Below are 19232 nucleotides of genomic sequence, written 5' to 3'. Positions count from 1 at the left end.
CAGATCCCAACCTATTGATATATTTAATATATAATATATATATATATATATATATATATTATATGATATAATTTTATTTGAGCTGTCGATTATATAAAAGAAAAAAAGAAAAAAAAAAGAAAAGCACAAAAAGCAAAAGGACGCACAAACCAACAACCGTAAAAACAAAACAGAAACAAAAAACAAAACACCGAGAAGTGATATAAAATTAAATACAGGTCTGTGTGTGTGTGTGTGTGTGTGGAAAAAAAAAATGAAAGTGTGTGTGCATGTAATCTAGTCGCTAAATAGAATGGAAGCCGTGTAACTTTTCTTTTCTTTTCTTTTCATTCATTCATTCGTGAAATTGAAAAGTAAAGGTAAGATCAAAAAAAAAAATATATATATATATAATAAAATAACAATAACAATAATAAAAATGGTAACAAAAACTGATAAGAAGAACAACCCGAACACGACTCACTTCTTATTTATTTATCTTTTATCTTTTTTCTTTTTGTACAATTAATTAATTAATTAGTTAGTTAACTATTTTGTTTTTGTTTCCCTTTTCGTTCTGAAGCACACTCGTCAATACCTTTACTCTTTTCTTTTTGATTATCATTAAATTTTCTCCACCTCTTCTTAATAAATTTGTTTATTTAAAATCCTTCTCTTCTCTTCTCTTCCCTTCTCTTCTCTCTTTTTTTTTTTTAAATTGTGTTCCCCCACACGTAATATATATTATTTATATAATATATAAACGATCACATAAGTAAATAGCAGAATAAATGAATATAAATAAATAAATTTATATATAATTACTTGTGTATTTGTGTGTGAAATCTAAAGTTACACGGAACGGAGGGGGAAAACAAATAAAACTAAAGGGAAAATAAAAAAAGAGGCTTCTGAAAATAACATAAAACTACACCACAAAAGCATTTATAGTGAAATTAGGACGAAAAAAAAAAAAGAAGAAAAGAAGGCATGACTAAGCGCATGTGGAATATCTCTAAAAACAAAAACAACAATGACAACAACAACAACGAGCCAGAAGTCAAAACAAACAAACAAACAATTGGACACACACAGACACACAAAAAAAAAAAATGAAATAAATAAATAGACGATGAGGAGAGAGAAGCCCACAGGCTCAGCTCGCCTCAAAAATAAAATATAAAACCTAAAAGGCTAAACGAAAAATAAAATAAAATGAGGAAAACTAAAAAAAAAAATGAGTAAGTTTATATGTTCAGGTTGAAGGATTTGGGAGAGCAAAAGAGGCACAGTTGCTAAGAAAGTGAAGGAAGAGCCACACAATGATAAGAGAAGAATAAGGAAATAGACTACGCGGCACAAAAATGAAAGAACGAAGGAGGGGGGGGGGGAGAAAAAAGAAAGATTTTAAAAAAAAAAACCCAAAATAAAAGGTAGGAGGCGAATATCCGAAATGAATGTGCAAAGCGCACCAATTGAAATTAAACCGCCATAGTTTCCCTTTTCTCAACTCTTTCACCACTCCTCATCTAAATTTCCTCGTTTTATTCATTTATTTATCTTTTCCATTTCTTGCGGTTCATTTCTCCTTCGCTTCCCCTTCCTCTTCCCCCTCCTTTTTTTCTTTTTGGCTCCCCCACTTCAATAACACGAAAGTCAAAACAAAACGGTAAAGATTCTTTTAAAGCGATCCCATCCAAAAAAGAATGTCAACACACACACACACACATATATATATATATATACAAATGTAGAAATACATTAATGTACACGTGTGAAACACATATAATAATAACAGTATTAATAATAATAAAAATGGCATATAAAGACCGCAGCAATGACGCGAGAGCATCCCCCTTCCGAATGAGAGGGAAAATACCGACACGGCAATGTAGACGTGTATAACATATATATATATATATATATATATAATCACAAGTAAAGTTTACATAAATAAGAATACGTAAATATGTGTATATATATAAAAATATATGCACACATACATGTATAAAAGTACATAAGTACACGATTATATATAAATATATATATATATATTTATACATAATTGCAGATTGCGATGAGCCGCCGCCTCGGCCGCCCCCCCGCTCATTCACTCAAAACCAAAACCAGACCAAACTGACCTCACATCAAAGGAGCAGACAGACGAGGATGAGTGAAGGTGTGGGAACGGATTCCACTAACACTCTCCGTCATCACAATCAACCTGTTGCTGCTGCTGCTGATGCTGCTGATGTTGTTGTTGTTGTTGTTGTTGTTGTCGCCTCGGTTGAGAATGGCTCTGCCGCCTATTTTGCTGACGCTGCGGAAAGGCCGCTTTGTTGCATGGTGGGGGTTGATAGCGAGGGCTCATGAATTGCTGCTGCTGCTGTTGTTGTTGTTGTGGCTGTTGCCGCGGCTGATGATGGGAGGCGGCAGTTGTGGCAACATGAGCAAATGATGATGAGGGAGGGGCAAAACACGGCGGTGCATCGGGTGCCAATTGAGTTGGCGTACCGGGGTGTGTGGGATAATGTTGCGAGCAGCGATTGGGATGAGGTTGGCGTTGCTGGCAGTGAGCACTTGCCTGGCTGTTTCTCTTGGATGCAGCTGTAAGGGCAGTGCGAAGTCTCGTCTCAATGCGGGCGGCGTACGGACTGTTCTGCAATACCGGACGAAGGCGTTCGTTGACGTACTTCAATTCACTTTGGTCGGTGATACTCCCAATGAAGGTTTGCACCACAAAGTTCCCGAAACTGTCCTGCACGAGACGCTGCAAGGCACCGGGCTTACTGATCAGCTCTTCCATCAGGAGCCTTCGTACAGCCGGGACCCCACCACAAACCTTTATAGTTTCCTCTACGACATTACTGCCAAACTTGTTGCAGCTCATATTAAGCAGCTCCCCAGCGAAGCACGATGTAATGTATTCCGACGCGTCAAGGCCAATACTCTGAATGATACGTTGCACGACGTAGTTTCCAAACGGATCCAAGGCAACATGGGCGAAGTACGGTACCAATGGGGAAATTAGTTGCTTCTTTTGGGCTTCGTTGCAGAATTCCAATATGTGCATGAAAGAGATGCATCCCTGCTGCGTGGCGGCAAGGTACCGCGAGTGCGAGGCGAGCACATCAATAATCGGTTGGAGGTCAATTAACCGACGCTGAAAAAGAGACTCAAGGATGTGTCGGGTGTGCTGCGTCGCCGTGCAGAGGTTCAGCACCAGTGTCTCCGTGAAGCATGAGACGAGAATTCTCGTGTGCTCAGCACTCGCGTAGCTCTGCAGCGCACGAAGCACGTGGCAGCCATGCACATCAAGTGCTACCCTTTCCAAGTCATCAGCGATTTCCCTCACCATGGTATCCACTAAAGCGGCATCCTGCGAGGATAAGGCGTTAATCAACATCGAGCGACCGTCCGGCGTGCAGGCTAGTTCCACCACACGCCCAGCACATTTACGAAGAAACTCACTGGTGGTATCAATGAGGGGATGGACATCAAGTGCCGTTGGAGCCGTCACTGCTTTACTATATATCGGCGCTTGGCTCGGGGGTGGCTGTTGTGAGGGGCGCGGTTGCGCGTACAGCTGATAGGGCTGATGCTGAATGACATTATGGCGCGGATATTGATGTTGTTGCGGTTGTTCCTTCTGCTGTGGTGGGTAATGCGGCTCCTGCTGGTAATGACCATAGTCGCCGCTTGTTGATGGGGCGGGTCGCGAGAGGGTCGGCACCGGGGGCGCTGTTGCTGTTGCCGTTGCCGTTGCCGTTGCCGCAGCAGCCGTCCGTTGTTGCGGATGCACAAATAGGTTTCTACTTTGGTGCGACTGCAGCGGTGTTTGAGGCGCAGCATATGTGTTATATTGTTGCGTGGTGATTGTTCCGTAGGGGCTCGTCGGGGGCCTCCGCATCGGAGCTGCTGCGGGGTAGGAAGAGAGTTGTTGAGCACACGCCGCACACGGGCACTCCGCGTAACTCAATGGTGGAGCGCTTGCAGGTCGTTGCAGTTCCACTGTATTGTTCACATCATGGTAAACACTTGGCACATACATGTCCGCCTCCGTTTGCGTGGCATTTGACTGCCGCTCCGGCTTGACGCGCGTCGCGGGCTCGTTAGTTACGGTGGATGAAGAGGGAATGGCCCTGGACTGCTCGTCCCGCTTTATGATGGCACGCCTTCCACCTGCCGTATGGGCTCCGCCATGTGTATTCACATCGCGTACTTCCATAATGACTGGTGACGGAGGCTGACTAGTAGTGTCGCTTGCGTCGTGTTGCGTTGCGTTTGTTTTCTTTTAAATGCCACCGTGGGAGATAGCCAGCGGCAATGTAAATTTATATCCAAGTAGATAGAGCTACACGTGAAGGTATATGAAGTGCGTTTTCTACGCACCCTTTCCTTCTTCTTCTAAACTAACTTCCTTTCTTCCTTGACTTCTACCCTTTCCCCACGCTTTTGCTTTGCTTTGCTTTTCCTTCTTCTAATCTTCTCTAATGCTATCTTCCTTTGTTGTCTTCGTCTTATTTGTTTTCTTCCTTTTCACTTCGGGGGTTTAAATCCCCTTCGATTGTAAAGCTTATCACAAGTTCACTCCGTATATATATATATATATATATACTTTTCCCTTTGCTTATCTCTTTCTTTATATTAACTCTTTGCGCTTCCCTTCTGGATGCGTCCGTTGTTGAAATGTTACAAGGTGATGGATTGCGTGAGTGAGTCTTATATTTCTTTTTCTTTAGTTTAATTTACTTTACTCTTTCTACTCTAGGGCTAGATAAACCAAGAAAAAAGGTTAAGAAAAACGGAGCGTATGAATGGTGCCACATAAATGCAAGAGTACAGCGTTCAGGATCATGTACGCTTACATATTTAGAGTCAAATAAAACTTCCATCAAAACAAGTAAATACGCTGATGAGCGTTCGATATTGTTGGACGAATACTGTTTTTCTGCCGATCAGATTCCAACTCAATTCCCGCTTCCCTACTTTTTTTTTCCATTTTTGAAGCATATTACTTCTTATATTATCACTCCGCTTTTTCTGTCCCTTCACCCACACAACTAAAAGGCCTAAATCGATTCTAATATGAAGCAAAGACACCTTCTCTCCTTCCATCCATCCACACACACACACAGACACATACACACACAGACAGACAAACAACAGCAACAACAAAAACCACCTAAAGGATGTAATGAATCCGAATGCGACGCTGCGGAACTAACACATCAGCCACCCTTCGTGATATCTATATGATGAGCAAGAGGGAAAAAGAAAAGAAAGAGGGGGGGGGGGAAGGGGCGCAGTCGAAGTAACGAGGGAAACCCAGTGATGGGAAAGAGACGCAATAAAATAAAATGGGAGAGTCGGTGAAACCACGGAGGGAAAAGAAGTTAATCGGTGCATAAACCACAACATCACCATTTAACAAGGGGAAAAAATAGATGGCGAAGCGACTCAAAAGACGAGACGGGAACCTTTGCGTTTACATTCTTATAATATGCAAGAGAAATACAGGAGGCTCAGTTTACAGCCGCGACACATCACATAAATTGTCCTTCATTCTGCGTGTTTCACCTTCCGTCTCTGCTATTGAGTGCCTGTTTCATTGCGTCCTATCTTGTACGACTTTCCTTTTACCCACTACTCCCCGCAAGTGCCTCGTCGCACTCTGCAATAACGGCCTGTGAAATGTGAACAGCCGCGTGCAGCACTGCCGCCATGTCGGGCATATTCATCCCACCCACCGTTCCCTTAACACCGGCATCAAAACCGCTTCGGCTACTGTCGTCCACATCATCACCATCAACATCGCGCTCGTTATTATCGTTACTGTTATCCTTTCCAGCTTCCTCCCACGGACTGCGAATAAGTCGCATGGCATTCCCGCGGCGCGAAGGCAACTGCTGAAATCGCATGTGAAACACTTGCCCGAAGCTGTTGACTGCCACACGCAACTGCTGCGGCAGCGCCAACTCCTCCAACCGCGTTGGATCCACCACATAATGCCGCGTGGGCGACACATGCACAACGCTCAACACCGGTAGCCGACTCCAATTTACTGCTGTGGCATACGGTTTACTGTAGTCCACTTCCAGTGAAAACCCGGCGGAGGCTTCGTGAAGGGTAACACTTGGTAGTCGTACAGTTTTGAGTGCAGCATGCACCGCTAGAGCCACGATGGAGGCCAAACTCCCCCCATGAGCCTGCAGCACATGCGCGTCCACATCAATACGAAAAGCATATCCCCCTCCAATATACAATTGTTCACCGGGAAATCCGCAACAATCCACCCATTGTTCCGCAGTCTCTTCCACCGGCTTCTCCTCTGCTGCGCCTCTTCCCCCGAGGGCATCCTCCCTTTGTTCATCATCTCCCTCATCAGCAATAATCTCTGCCTCCGCAATTCCCAGTTGCTGCTGCCGCTCCTCAGCCGTAACGCCTTGTGCCCCGAACGTTTGACGGATGGCCGTTGCTAAGAAGGAGAGGAAGGCTTGACGGTAGCGGGCGCTGTTATTTCGCACCGATTGCGCGTAATGCTCCACCACAGCGGGAACGGCATCGATGTTGACAAACAATGAGCCACGCGGTGCCTGGCCGCGGTCGATGTCCAGTTCCACAACTGACGGTGTTGCAGCGGCCACAACAGTGGTACCATCGCATTGCACCTCAACACTACTGCCTTCAAAATGTGTGGTTGAGCCGCGGTTAGTCACAACGGTGAAGGGACGGCGCTGCGTAAGGGATCGGCCGTCACTGCGAACACCGTTTGCAATGCCGTCCTGCACCGTCCGTATTTCCACCTCACTGACAACAGGGCCAAACTGCATTCTGTGCTAACGGTTATGCCGACGCTCAATACACATGCACACAAAATGATAATAATAATAATAATAATGCAACAACCCCCCCCCCCCCACAAAAAGGAAAAATAAGGAAAGGAAAGAGGGATGTAAAACTGTAAAGAGAAACCGCAGAGGAAAACCAGAAAAGTCGCCACGGGAGCTGCACAGACTTACGCTACCGGGAATATATATATATATATATATATGTTGGGTCACAGAGCAAGAAAAGGGCAAAATGGCTAACCGAGCACAATAGAAAAAAAGTGAATAATAACGAGCGTATGAACAGGCAAATAAAGGGGAACGGTCAGGAGACGGTGGATGCATTAGACCTTCATTGCCTCTCAGGACATTAGATGTGTGGAAAAGAAACTTTTAGAGCACCAGAACACATACACATATATATATGTACAAAAGAGATTGTAAATCAGGGGATGGTGACACCAAATGACACGGGGTAAGAGGAATAAACGAGCGCATGCTTACCTTTTTTTACCCAGACCCCTTCCCTTCCCTTTCCATTCCACGTTTTCCCTCATTGCTCCATACTACGTGATGCACTTTTAATGGATTGAAACTCTCGGTATCCCTACTCCTCTCCTTGTCTCAGGTCTCATTTTTGCCTTTTTTGTCGCTACCTTCACCATCGCTTCCCTCCACACTCACACACGTATGTTTCTTCTCTTATTCTAATTCATTTATCTGCCCTGTCTCATCTCTACGTTTTTTTTTTCCTCATGTTTCCCCCTCACCTTCCTCTTTACTCACACCCGGGGCCGCTGCGGCACCTCACACGCTCAATTCTCAATATGACAGGGTGATATACTCGGGCAACGCATTTTATATAATTCACGCTTGTACGGATTCCGCTGTGGTAACGCCGCGTCCTGCAGTTCGGGGCGAGGAGTGAACAAATAGAACAGCAGTAACAGCAACGACCAACATGCAGAGGAGAGTTATGACACTATACGTCGATTCAGTATATTGAGCTTCTCACCAAAACCGTAGGCAACAGGCCGCTTGTTAGCACGGACTCGCACCATTCCGCTAAGTTTTCCCTCCGCGTCACGCTCAATGGACACATTCAGCAGAGCGTCATCACCGAATAGCGTGCGGGCGTACATATTGCAAGACACGTAGCGGTGACCATTGTCACCTTTCCCATCAAATGCAGAAACCACCTCGTCGTCTTCCTCTGGATAGGGCTCCAACAACCGCGTGTTTGTCCCTTGCATCACATACTCCACGTACTCACGCATATCTGTTTTTTCTGTTCTGATTGCAACAGCATTTTCCCAGTCGTACTTGCACCACTTGTCCCGGAATTCTGATGCACTGCATTTGGCAGGTCTAACATAGTTCATAATGTCGACGCGGACGTTGTTCAGAACAACACAACCCCGCTCGTTCTGGGGACCCTCATACAAAACACTAGCGCATATGACGCCGGTCTCGGGGCTACCCACCTTGAGCGCCGTGCGGATCCTAACAGAACCGTGGGGCTGTATGGTGTGGACTTGTGGTCTTTCACAAAGCTTCATGCTGCCAAGTGGCGTCAACTCAATCGAGACATCTCGCAAGACGTTTGCTGTGCAGTTTGCAATGTACCAGTCCACAGTTATATCGAACTGATGCACCGTGACTGAGGCTTCACAATATAACGGATCACAGAAACCAGACAAGGGGACCGTCTTCTCAAGTTTTATAAGGAATTCTTCCGTCTTTTCGATAGATGCGTTTGCCACGACGGACCCCAAGTCGTCCACGGCTTCCAGCTCTAGCAGCGATCCCTTTCCTTCCATGATTTGTGTGAACATGACAGGTGTGTCCACGCTGCACAACGCCACTTGCTGCTCATCGAACGAGGTCCTACCAACAACATTATCATTGTTTCTTTTGTTAAAATCGAACCCATCACCGCCCGCAATGGACCCCACCTTATTCGTCAGTGAGTCGAGTGCCTTTGAAGAATCCTCTACAAAAGTCGCAAGAAGCGGCGATCGGGGATTAGTAATGTTAAGGAGTGCGAGCCGTATTTGCTCGTGGGTGGCATCATCAATCATACCAGCCGCCCCATCCATCGTGCAAAAACGAAGTACTTCGTTGAGCAGCATGATGGCGCTATTTTGCGCTTCCTTCATGGTGCTCTCGTCCACACCGCTGCTGTGGTGGTTGAACAGGCGAATGATAAGTTTAGAGAGCGTACTGGCAAGCGGTGCCGCAATGAAAAACTTTCCTCCCGTAAGCACCCCCCGCAGACCACAGTTCGAATCATTACCCTCCGCGTCTTCCTGAGTTTTATTGGAGGGTACAGACGACATCACGTACGTGCCATCTTCCTGCACGATCGTGGTCATCTGCATACGGGGCTTCTGTTGCCCCCCCTTGTGACTGTCGAAGTCCTCTTGTTGTTTCATCTGTTCTTTAACGGTGGGCTCTAGGGGTAATGGTTCCAAAGTATTGATGAGGAGTCTGATAACCTCCAATGCGTCGTCTGCTGATGTCACATGTGTGCCGAGTAACCACAACACCGTGCGAATTACTGATGGGCACCGAATCATACGGAGCGTCTGCCTGAGCTGTCTCAATGTTTCGCTACGTAGCGAAGGTTGTAACTGCAGAACTTCTCGAATGAGAGAAACGACTTCAAACCCCGAGTCATCTTCCTCATACAGGTACTCCAGGACCAAAGGTATCACTGCTGATGCCATGTGCGGCCGCCGAGCCACCGCTGTGCGGGTAGCGCGTATCAATAACTTCTTGTACTCAAGCAAAGACTCTTTGTCATCAACATCACACTCATTTTTAACCCAGTAAAGTTCCTTCTTAATCGCCTGCACGAACACCTCACTGTTTTGATTGGAGACGAGCTCCACTCCAAGTGTTACTATCCGCTTTCGAATTTCCATCGTGCCGTTGGCCAGAACGCTCAAAATGTCTAGCAGAGAATCCTGTAGAATCTTGCTGAACCTCTCCCGCATTGCATCGAGCTGATCCACCACAATCAGACGCACACTGATATCAGTGTGAGTCTTGAGCAAATCAATAAACGTTAACGCCGCCTGGCGAATAGCTGTTGGGGAAGTTGAGATGCTTAGAAGCGTTGAGGCACACTGATAGCGCACCGCTGGATTGTTTGATTGAAGTATGCTAAAGAGTACCGTAACATATCTCCCTTTGTCATAAGGATTCGCCCGTATCATGTGCCCTGCAAAATCCACAATGGACATTTGCAAGGTCGCTCCCAGACTCTCCAAATTCTTTGACTCCCGCAACTCTGCCAAAAACTTTACAACCCGATCGGGCGAACATTCCACCAACATTTCAAACGCGTTCCTACTGGCCGATACGTCGTTTTCCTCGCTAATAAACTTCTCGACAAGCTCAGCTGCATCCGGGAGCAACTCGGGGAACCTCTTAAAGATCCTATGCACGGCGAGAACAGCATTTCTGCGCACATATGTAACACGGTGCGTTAAATTCTGCACCACCGACGACACAAGCGGTTCCACCAGTTCCCTTTCCTTTACTTTGCACATGAACCGCAACGCAAGGCCCCGGATGTACTCATTGGGATGAAGCAGGTCCTCTCGCAGAAACGAGCAAATAAGAATCATTTCACTCAGCAGCTTACCACTCGCATCGGTTTTGTCTACCACTTCCCAGAAATATAAAACGAGCTTCTTAATATAATGATCATCAAGCGGAGTAATAAACTTGATTACAGTCATGATCATATGATTTTGCGGTTCGCCGTTAAGATGCATCCGGATCAATGCCTCAAGAGCGGACGCACGTGCCTTCATATCCCCCTTTTCCAAAGCTGATTTAAGTTCCTTCGAATTCACAGGAGCCCCACTCAACCCCACAAGAAAACTACAAAAACCCTCAGCTTTGGCCTCCATACTCACGACACTAAAAATCAATACTTCAATACAAAAAAAGAAAAGAAAAGGGATAACAGCAAAAAAAAAACATCATACAAAAAGTGTAAATAAAAAAAAGGTGTAAATTAAAAGGGAAATACAAAAACAAAAGGGTGAGAGGAGGCAGAGGAGGGAAGTTGGAAAGTGGAAGAGGCTGGGGATAAAGGGGAGAAGAGTAACCACACATTCACAGATGCTGTCCTCTATCAGTCACCCTCACCCAATATCTCGTTACCTCCACACTTTCACACCTTTCTTTCCCTTTCCATCTGGCCATCCGTCTCTCCCACGTCGCCCCTCCACTCCCCTTTACCCTCATCTTAACCCCAATCTCAACTCTTATTCCACACTCCCGGATATTGCACCCAGAGTGGAATGAGCAGACGAAAAGAAAGAAAGAAAGATATACGGGGGAATGGGGAACCACACCTGAAGTGGAGGCATCCGCACCGCTGGAGGTGACGTGGGAAATCTAACTGTGTCACAACAGCCCCCTAAACTTGTCTCTTCCCCAACCGCGCAGCGGGGACACGCCGGCAGGTACACCTGCACAACAATCCGCGCACGCCACGCACGGCCTCCGATGAATAGTAGCAAAAGGCAAAACAAATCACAAGGCATCATTGTGTGGTACCGTGTGACGATGGCTAATGCGACTGGAAACCGCTGTGAGTAGGAGCAAGTTAGGAGGGTCGGACACACATTGTCTTTGTAGTGAGGGGAAGAGGGGAAAGAAAGTAAAGGCTACACAGTGTAATGAGAGAAAGGGAGCAGTTACAAGAAGGAAGTATGTGTTATGCATGCAAGTGGAACGTAGAGAAGAGCAACAGAGAGGAGAAGGGGAAAGAGAAAGAAGGTCATGCACATAAACATACACACACATATATATATATACACACATATATATATATACACACATATATATATATATATATGCATGCATGCATGCTTTGCAGTGCTCTCTCTCTTTCTTTCTTTCTTTCTCTAATCTGAATATTTGTCTCAACCCTGACCCTCACGCATACATACATACATACACACACACCTACTCATATTCATACTCACTCACTCAATTACGCATTTCTGTACCTTCTTATGCACGTTCACCGCGTAGGCAGAGGGCAAGGTGAATGTCCTTTGGTTGGATTGTCACACGCCCACTGTGAATGCATGCGCGGTTGGTATCGGCAAGCAGCGACACAATGTACGACTCAGTCGCTTCCTGTGCGGCGAGAATAGCGCTACTCTGGAAGCGCAGACCCTCCTTTTGGGCACCAGACACCTCACGGACCAGGCGTTGAAATGGTGCCTTTTGTAGCAGCAGGTCGGTGGAGCGTTGGAACTGGCGGATTTCACGGAGTGCCACGGTGCCGGGCCTCCAGCGGCGTTGGGCGGTCTTTACGCCAGATGCGGCATCAGAACCCTTTGAGGCCTTCTTGCTCTTCTTGGAGGTGATGGTCTTCTTCGTCCTGGCGGTTTCCTTGGTCCTCGACATGTCTTTTAGTTTGTTGCTTGGTTTGAGAGTTGTGGTAAAGTAGCTTTTTAGCTTTCTAATATGAGATGTAACAGAAAAAAAAAAGAGAAAGAGAGAGGAGGGAGGTATGACATTCAAAGGGATGTATGTGTGCATGCGGTTGTGCAAAGCCAGTGAAAGGATGCTGATGGTGGGGTGAAAATGTAAAATAAAAGGGAAATACAAAAACAAAAGGGTGAGAGGAGGCAGAGGAGGGAAGTTGGAAAGTGGAAGAGGCTAGGGGTAAAGGGGAGAAGAGTAACCACACATTCACAGATGCTATCCTCTATCAGTCACCCTCACCCAATATCTCGTTACCTCCACACTTTCACACCTTTCTTTCCCTTTCCATCTGGCCATCCGTCTCTCCCACGTCGCCCCTCCACTCCCCTTTACCCTCATCTTAACCCCAATCTCAACTCTTATTCCACACTCCCGGATATTGCACCCAGAGTGGAATGAGCAGACGAAAAGAAAGAAAGAAAGATATACGGGGGAATGGGGAACCACACCTGAAGTGGAGGCATCCGCACCGCTGGAGGTGACGTGGGAAATCTAACTGTGTCACAACAGCCCCCTAAACTTGTCTCTTCCCCAACCGCGCAGCGGGGACACGCCGGCAGGTACACCTGCACAACAATCCGCGCACGCCACGCACGGCCTCCGATGAATAGTAGCAAAAGGCAAAACAAATCACAAGGCATCATTGTGTGGTACCGTGTGACGATGGCTAATGCGACTGGAAACCGCTGTGAGTAGGAGCAAGTTAGGAGGGTCGGACACACATTGTCTTTGTAGTGAGGGGAAGAGGGGAAAGAAAGTAAAGGCTACACAGTGTAATGAGAGAAAGGGAGCAGTTACAAGAAGGAAGTATGTGTTATGCATGCAAGTGGAACGTAGAGAAGAGCAACAGAGAGGAGAAGGGGAAAGAGAAAGAAGGTCATGCACATAAACATACACACACATATATATATATACACACATATATATATATACACACATATATATATATACACACATATATATATATATATATGCATGCATGCATGCTTTGCAGTGCTCTCTCTCTTTCTTTCTTTCTTTCTCTAATCTGAATATTTGTCTCAACCCTGACCCTCACGCATACATACATACATACACACACACCTACTCATATTCATACTCACTCACTCAATTACGCATTTCTGTACCTTCTTATGCACGTTCACCGCGTAGGCAGAGGGCAAGGTGAATGTCCTTTGGTTGGATTGTCACACGCCCACTGTGAATGCATGCGCGGTTGGTATCGGCAAGCAGCGACACAATGTACGACTCAGTCGCTTCCTGTGCGGCGAGAATAGCGCTACTCTGGAAGCGCAGACCCTCCTTTTGGGCACCAGACACCTCACGGACCAGGCGTTGAAATGGTGCCTTTTGTAGCAGCAGGTCGGTGGAGCGTTGGAACTGGCGGATTTCACGGAGTGCCACGGTGCCGGGCCTCCAGCGGCGTTGGGCGGTCTTTACGCCAGATGCGGCATCAGAACCCTTTGAGGCCTTCTTGCTCTTCTTGGAGGTGATGGTCTTCTTCGTCCTGGCGGTTTCCTTGGTCCTCGACATGTCTTTTAGTTTGTTGCTTGGTTTGAGAGTTGTGGTAAAGTAGCTTTTTAGCTTTCTAATATGAGATGTAACAGAAAAAAAAAAGAGAAAGAGAGAGGAGGGAGGTATGACATTCAAAGGGATGTATGTGTGCATGCGGTTGTGCAAAGCCAGTGAAAGGATGCTGATGGTGGGGTGAAAATGTAAAATAAAAGGGAAATACAAAAACAAAAGGGTGAGAGGAGGCAGAGGAGGGAAGTTGGAAAGTGGAAGAGGCTAGGGGTAAAGGGGAGAAGAGTAACCACACATTCACAGATGCTGTCCTCTATCAGTCACCCTCACCCAATATCTCGTTACCTCCACACTTTCACACCTTTCTTTCCCTTTCCATCTGGCCATCCGTCTCTCCCACGTCGCCCCTCCACTCCCCTTTACCCTCATCTTAACCCCAATCTCAACTCTTATTCCACACTCCCGGATATTGCACCCAGAGTGGAATGAGCAGACGAAAAGAAAGAAAGAAAGATATACGGGGGAATGGGGAACCACACCTGAAGTGGAGGCATCCGCACCGCTGGAGGTGACGTGGGAAATCTAACTGTGTCACAACAGCCCCCTAAACTTGTCTCTTCCCCAACCGCGCAGCGGGGACACGCCGGCAGGTACACCTGCACAACAATCCGCGCACGCCACGCACGGCCTCCGATGAATAGTAGCAAAAGGCAAAACAAATCACAAGGCATCATTGTGTGGTACCGTGTGACGATGGCTAATGCGACTGGAAACCGCTGTGAGTAGGAGCAAGTTAGGAGGGTCGGACACACAGTGTCTTTGTAGTGAGGGGAAGAGGGGAAAGAAAGTAAAGGCTACACAGTGTAATGAGAGAAAGGGAGCAGTTACAAGAAGGAAGTATGTGTTATGCATGCAAGTGGAACGTAGAGAAGAGCAACAGAGAGGAGAAGGGGAAAGAGAAAGAAGGTCATGCACATAAACATACACACACATATATATATATATATATGCATGCATGCATGCTTTGCAGTGCTCTCTCTCTTTCTTTCTTTCTTTCTCTAATCTGAATATTTGTCTCAACCCTGACCCTCACGCATACATACATACATACACACACACCTACTCATATTCATACTCACTCACTCAATTACGCATTTCTGTACCTTCTTATGCACGTTCACCGCGTAGGCAGAGGGCAAGGTGAATGTCCTTTGGTTGGATTGTCACACGCCCACTGTGAATGCATGCGCGGTTGGTATCGGCAAGCAGCGACACAATGTACGACTCAGTCGCTTCCTGTGCGGCGAGAATAGCGCTACTCTGGAAGCGCAGACCCTCCTTTTGGGCACCAGACACCTCACGGACCAGGCGTTGAAATGGTGCCTTTTGTAGCAGCAGGTCGGTGGAGCGTTGGAACTGGCGGATTTCACGGAGTGCCACGGTGCCGGGCCTCCAGCGGCGTTGGGCGGTCTTTACGCCAGATGCGGCATCAGAACCCTTTGAGGCCTTCTTGCTCTTCTTGGAGGTGATGGTCTTCTTCGTCCTGGCGGTTTCCTTGGTCCTCGACATGTCTTTTAGTTTGTTGCTTGGTTTGAGAGTTGTGGTAAAGTAGCTTTTTAGCTTTCTAATATGAGATGTAACAGAAAAAAAAAAGAGAAAGAGAGAGGAGGGAGGTATGACATTCAAAGGGATGTATGTGTGCATGCGGTTGTGCAAAGCCAGTGAAAGGATGCTGATGGTGGGGTGAAAATGTAAAATAAAAGGGAAATACAAAAACAAAAGGGTGAGAGGAGGCAGAGGAGGGAAGTTGGAAAGTGGAAGAGGCTAGGGGTAAAGGGGAGAAGAGTAACCACACATTCACAGATGCTGTCCTCTATCAGTCACCCTCACCCAATATCTCGTTACCTCCACACTTTCACACCTTTCTTTCCCTTTCCATCTGGCCATCCGTCTCTCCCACGTCGCCCCTCCACTCCCCTTTACCCTCATCTTAACCCCAATCTCAACTCTTATTCCACACTCCCGGATATTGCACCCAGAGTGGAATGAGCAGACGAAAAGAAAGAAAGAAAGATATACGGGGGAATGGGGAACCACACCTGAAGTGGAGGCATCCGCACCGCTGGAGGTGACGTGGGAAATCTAACTGTGTCACAACAGCCCCCTAAACTTGTCTCTTCCCCAACCGCGCAGCGGGGACACGCCGGCAGGTACACCTGCACAACAATCCGCGCACGCCACGCACGGCCTCCGATGAATAGTAGCAAAAGGCAAAACAAATCACAAGGCATCATTGTGTGGTACCGTGTGACGATGGCTAATGCGACTGGAAACCGCTGTGAGTAGGAGCAAGTTAGGAGGGTCGGACACACAGTGTCTTTGTAGTGAGGGGAAGAGGGGAAAGAAAGTAAAGGCTACACAGTGTAATGAGAGAAAGGGAGCAGTTACAAGAAGGAAGTATGTGTTATGCATGCAAGTGGAACGTAGAGAAGAGCAACAGAGAGGAGAAGGGGAAAGAGAAAGAAGGTCATGCACATAAACATACACACACATATATATATATACACACATATATATATATACACACATATATATATATACACACATATATATATATATACACACATATATATATATATACACACATATATATATATACACACATATATATATATACACACACATATATATATATATGCATGCATGCATGCTTTGCAGTGCTCTCTCTCTTTCTTTCTTTCTTTCTCTAATCTGAATATTTGTCTCAACCCTGACCCTCACGCATACATACATACATACACACACACCTACTCATATTCATACTCACTCACTCAATTACGCATTTCTGTACCTTCTTATGCACGTTCACCGCGTAGGCAGAGGGCAAGGTGAATGTCCTTTGGTTGGATTGTCACACGCCCACTGTGAATGCATGCGCGGTTGGTATCGGCAAGCAGCGACACAATGTACGACTCAGTCGCTTCCTGTGCGGCGAGAATAGCGCTACTCTGGAAGCGCAGACCCTCCTTTTGGGCACCAGACACCTCACGGACCAGGCGTTGAAATGGTGCCTTTTGTAGCAGCAGGTCGGTGGAGCGTTGGAACTGGCGGATTTCACGGAGTGCCACGGTGCCGGGCCTCCAGCGGCGTTGGGCGGTCTTTACGCCAGATGCGGCATCAGAACCCTTTGAGGCCTTCTTGCTCTTCTTGGAGGTGATGGTCTTCTTCGTCCTGGCGGTTTCCTTGGTCCTCGACATGTCTTTTAGTTTGTTGCTTGGTTTGAGAGTTGTGGTAAAGTAGCTTTTTAGCTTTCTAATATGAGATGTAACAGAAAAAAAAAAGAGAAAGAGAGAGGAGGGAGGTATGACATTCAAAGGGATGTATGTGTGCATGCGGTTGTGCAAAGCCAGTGAAAGGATGCTGATGGTGGGGTGAAAATGTAAAATAAAAGGGAAATACAAAAACAAAAGGGTGAGAGGAGGCAGAGGAGGGAAGTTGGAAAGTGGAAGAGGCTAGGGGTAAAGGGGAGAAGAGTAACCACACATTCACAGATGCTGTCCTCTATCAGTCACCCTCACCCAATATCTCGTTACCTCCACACTTTCACACCTTTCTTTCCCTTTCCATCTGGCCATCCGTCTCTCCCACGTCGCCCCTCCACTCCCCTTTACCCTCATCTTAACCCCAATCTCAACTCTTATTCCACACTCCCGGATATTGCACCCAGAGTGGAATGAGCAGACGAAAAGAAAGAAAGAAAGATATACGGGGGAATGGGGAACCACACCTGAAGTGGAGGCATCCGCACCGCTGGAGGTGACGTGGGAAATCTAACTGTGTCACAACAGCCCCCTAAACTTGTCTCTTCCCCAACCGCGCAGCGGGGACACGCCGGCAGGTACACCTGCACAACAATCCGCGCACGCCACGCACGGCCTCCGATGAATAGTAGCAAAAGGCAAAACAAATCACAAGGCATCATTGTGTGGTACCGTGTGACGATGGCTAATGCGACTGGAAACCGCTGTGAGTAGGAGCAAGTTAGGAGGGTCGGACACACATTGTCTTTGTAGTGAGGGGAAGAGGGGAAAGAAAGTAAAGGCTACACAGTGTAATGAGAGAAAGGGAGCAGTTACAAGAAGGAAGTATGTGTTATGCATGCAAGTGGAACGTAGAGAAGAGCAACAGAGAGGAGAAGGGGAAAGAGAAAGAAGGTCATGCACATAAACATACACACACATATATATATATACACACATATATATATATACACATATATATATATATATATATGCATGCATGCATGCTTTGCAGTGCTCTCTCTCTTTCTTTCTTTCTCTAATCTGAATATTTGTCTCAACCCTGACCCTCACGCATACATACATACATACACACACACCTACTCATATTCATACTCACTCACTCAATTACGCATTTCTGTACCTTCTTATGCACGTTCACCGCGTAGGCAGAGGGCAAGGTGAATGTCCTTTGGTTGGATTGTCACACGCCCACTGTGAATGCATGCGCGGTTGGTATCGGCAAGCAGCGACACAATGTACGACTCAGTCGCTTCCTGTGCGGCGAGAATAGCGCTACTCTGGAAGCGCAGACCCTCCTTTTGGGCACCAGACACCTCACGGACCAGGCGTTGAAATGGTGCCTTTTGTAGCAGCAGGTCGGTGGAGCGTTGGAACTGGCGGATTTCACGGAGTGCCACGGTGCCGGGCCTCCAGCGGCGTTGGGCGGTCTTTACGCCAGATGCGGCATCAGAACCCTTTGAGGCCTTCTTGCTCTTCTTGGAGGTGATGGTCTTCTTCGTCCTGGCGGTTTCCTTGGTCCTCGACATGTCTCTTAGTTTGTTGCTTGGTGTGAGAGTTGTGGTAAAGTAGCTTTTTAGCTTTCTAATATGAGATGTAACAGAAAAAAAAAAGAGAAAGAGAGAGGAGGGAGGTATGACATTCAAAGGGATGTATGTGTGCATGCGGTTGTGCAAAGCCAGCGAAAGGATGCTGATGGTGGGGTGAAAATGTAAAATAAAAGGGAAATACAAAAACAAAAGGGTGAGAGGAGGCAGAGGAGGGAAGTTGGAAAGTGGAAGAGGCTAGGGGTAAAGGGGAGAAGAGTATACACACATATATAGATATATATATATATATATGAGCGAGAGTGAGTGTGTGTGTGCGTGTACACGTGCAGAGCGTCAGCGTAGCAAATAAAGATCCAAAAATAAATAAATGAAAAGAAAACTAAAAAAAATAAAAAGAGTGGAGGTCATCCGACTCCACATTCCAGATTCCCGCAGTAGGAGGCAGGAACCAACAGCACAAGGGCAGAGAAGACCCAGAAGATAAAGGGAGCTTGTCATACCAATATAGA

General features: G+C 46.6%; 13 protein-coding genes across 13 annotated transcripts; all 13 read right to left on the bottom strand.

Moving 5' to 3' along the window:
* Positions 1-2176: 2176 nt before the first annotated feature.
* TbgDal_I1560 (pumillio RNA binding protein, putative) lies at positions 2177-4207 on the bottom strand (the record flags this gene model as incomplete). Its single annotated transcript, XM_011773118.1, has 1 exon — positions 2177-4207. One exon carries the CDS (start codon positions 4205-4207, stop codon positions 2177-2179), a length of 2031 nt encoding a protein of 676 aa, XP_011771420.1.
* A 1411-nt stretch (positions 4208-5618) lies between these two features.
* TbgDal_I1550 (RNasePH-like protein) lies at positions 5619-6812 on the bottom strand (the record flags this gene model as incomplete). Its single annotated transcript, XM_011773117.1, has 1 exon — positions 5619-6812. The coding sequence occupies one exon, from the start codon at positions 6810-6812 to the stop codon at positions 5619-5621; it is 1194 nt and encodes a 397-aa protein (XP_011771419.1).
* Positions 6813-7783: 971 nt separating this feature from the next.
* TbgDal_I1540 (coatomer beta subunit, putative) lies at positions 7784-10732 on the bottom strand (the record flags this gene model as incomplete). The annotated part of the gene is made up of 1 exon (XM_011773116.1): positions 7784-10732. The coding sequence occupies one exon, from the start codon at positions 10730-10732 to the stop codon at positions 7784-7786; it is 2949 nt and encodes a 982-aa protein (XP_011771418.1).
* Positions 10733-11092: 360 nt separating this feature from the next.
* TbgDal_I1530 (hypothetical protein, unlikely) lies at positions 11093-11377 on the bottom strand (the record flags this gene model as incomplete). Its single annotated transcript, XM_011773115.1, has 1 exon — positions 11093-11377. The coding sequence occupies one exon, from the start codon at positions 11375-11377 to the stop codon at positions 11093-11095; it is 285 nt and encodes a 94-aa protein (XP_011771417.1).
* Positions 11378-11846: 469 nt separating this feature from the next.
* On the bottom strand, positions 11847-12248 carry TbgDal_I1520 (histone H3, putative; the record flags this gene model as incomplete). Its single annotated transcript, XM_011773114.1, has 1 exon — positions 11847-12248. One exon carries the CDS (start codon positions 12246-12248, stop codon positions 11847-11849), a length of 402 nt encoding a protein of 133 aa, XP_011771416.1.
* Positions 12249-12688: 440 nt separating this feature from the next.
* Positions 12689-12973, bottom strand: TbgDal_I1510 (hypothetical protein, unlikely; the record flags this gene model as incomplete). The annotated part of the gene is made up of 1 exon (XM_011773113.1): positions 12689-12973. One exon carries the CDS (start codon positions 12971-12973, stop codon positions 12689-12691), a length of 285 nt encoding a protein of 94 aa, XP_011771415.1.
* Positions 12974-13460: 487 nt separating this feature from the next.
* On the bottom strand, positions 13461-13862 carry TbgDal_I1500 (histone H3, putative; the record flags this gene model as incomplete). Its single annotated transcript, XM_011773112.1, has 1 exon — positions 13461-13862. One exon carries the CDS (start codon positions 13860-13862, stop codon positions 13461-13463), a length of 402 nt encoding a protein of 133 aa, XP_011771414.1.
* A 440-nt stretch (positions 13863-14302) lies between these two features.
* TbgDal_I1490 (hypothetical protein, unlikely) lies at positions 14303-14587 on the bottom strand (the record flags this gene model as incomplete). Its single annotated transcript, XM_011773111.1, has 1 exon — positions 14303-14587. One exon carries the CDS (start codon positions 14585-14587, stop codon positions 14303-14305), a length of 285 nt encoding a protein of 94 aa, XP_011771413.1.
* Positions 14588-15020: 433 nt separating this feature from the next.
* On the bottom strand, positions 15021-15422 carry TbgDal_I1480 (histone H3, putative; the record flags this gene model as incomplete). Its single annotated transcript, XM_011773110.1, has 1 exon — positions 15021-15422. One exon carries the CDS (start codon positions 15420-15422, stop codon positions 15021-15023), a length of 402 nt encoding a protein of 133 aa, XP_011771412.1.
* A 440-nt stretch (positions 15423-15862) lies between these two features.
* On the bottom strand, positions 15863-16147 carry TbgDal_I1470 (hypothetical protein, unlikely; the record flags this gene model as incomplete). The annotated part of the gene is made up of 1 exon (XM_011773109.1): positions 15863-16147. One exon carries the CDS (start codon positions 16145-16147, stop codon positions 15863-15865), a length of 285 nt encoding a protein of 94 aa, XP_011771411.1.
* A 561-nt stretch (positions 16148-16708) lies between these two features.
* TbgDal_I1460 (histone H3, putative) lies at positions 16709-17110 on the bottom strand (the record flags this gene model as incomplete). Its single annotated transcript, XM_011773108.1, has 1 exon — positions 16709-17110. The coding sequence occupies one exon, from the start codon at positions 17108-17110 to the stop codon at positions 16709-16711; it is 402 nt and encodes a 133-aa protein (XP_011771410.1).
* A 440-nt stretch (positions 17111-17550) lies between these two features.
* Positions 17551-17835, bottom strand: TbgDal_I1455 (hypothetical protein, unlikely; the record flags this gene model as incomplete). Its single annotated transcript, XM_011773107.1, has 1 exon — positions 17551-17835. The coding sequence occupies one exon, from the start codon at positions 17833-17835 to the stop codon at positions 17551-17553; it is 285 nt and encodes a 94-aa protein (XP_011771409.1).
* Positions 17836-18300: 465 nt separating this feature from the next.
* TbgDal_I1450 (histone H3, putative) lies at positions 18301-18702 on the bottom strand (the record flags this gene model as incomplete). The annotated part of the gene is made up of 1 exon (XM_011773106.1): positions 18301-18702. The coding sequence occupies one exon, from the start codon at positions 18700-18702 to the stop codon at positions 18301-18303; it is 402 nt and encodes a 133-aa protein (XP_011771408.1).
* Positions 18703-19232: the final 530 nt, after the last annotated feature.

The sequence above is a fragment of the Trypanosoma brucei genome, chromosome 1 (assembly GCF_000210295.1).
Source record: "Trypanosoma brucei gambiense DAL972 chromosome 1, complete sequence".
NCBI lineage: Eukaryota > Euglenozoa > Kinetoplastea > Trypanosomatida > Trypanosomatidae > Trypanosoma > Trypanosoma brucei.
This window is presented reverse-complemented; position numbering and strand designations above follow the sequence as displayed.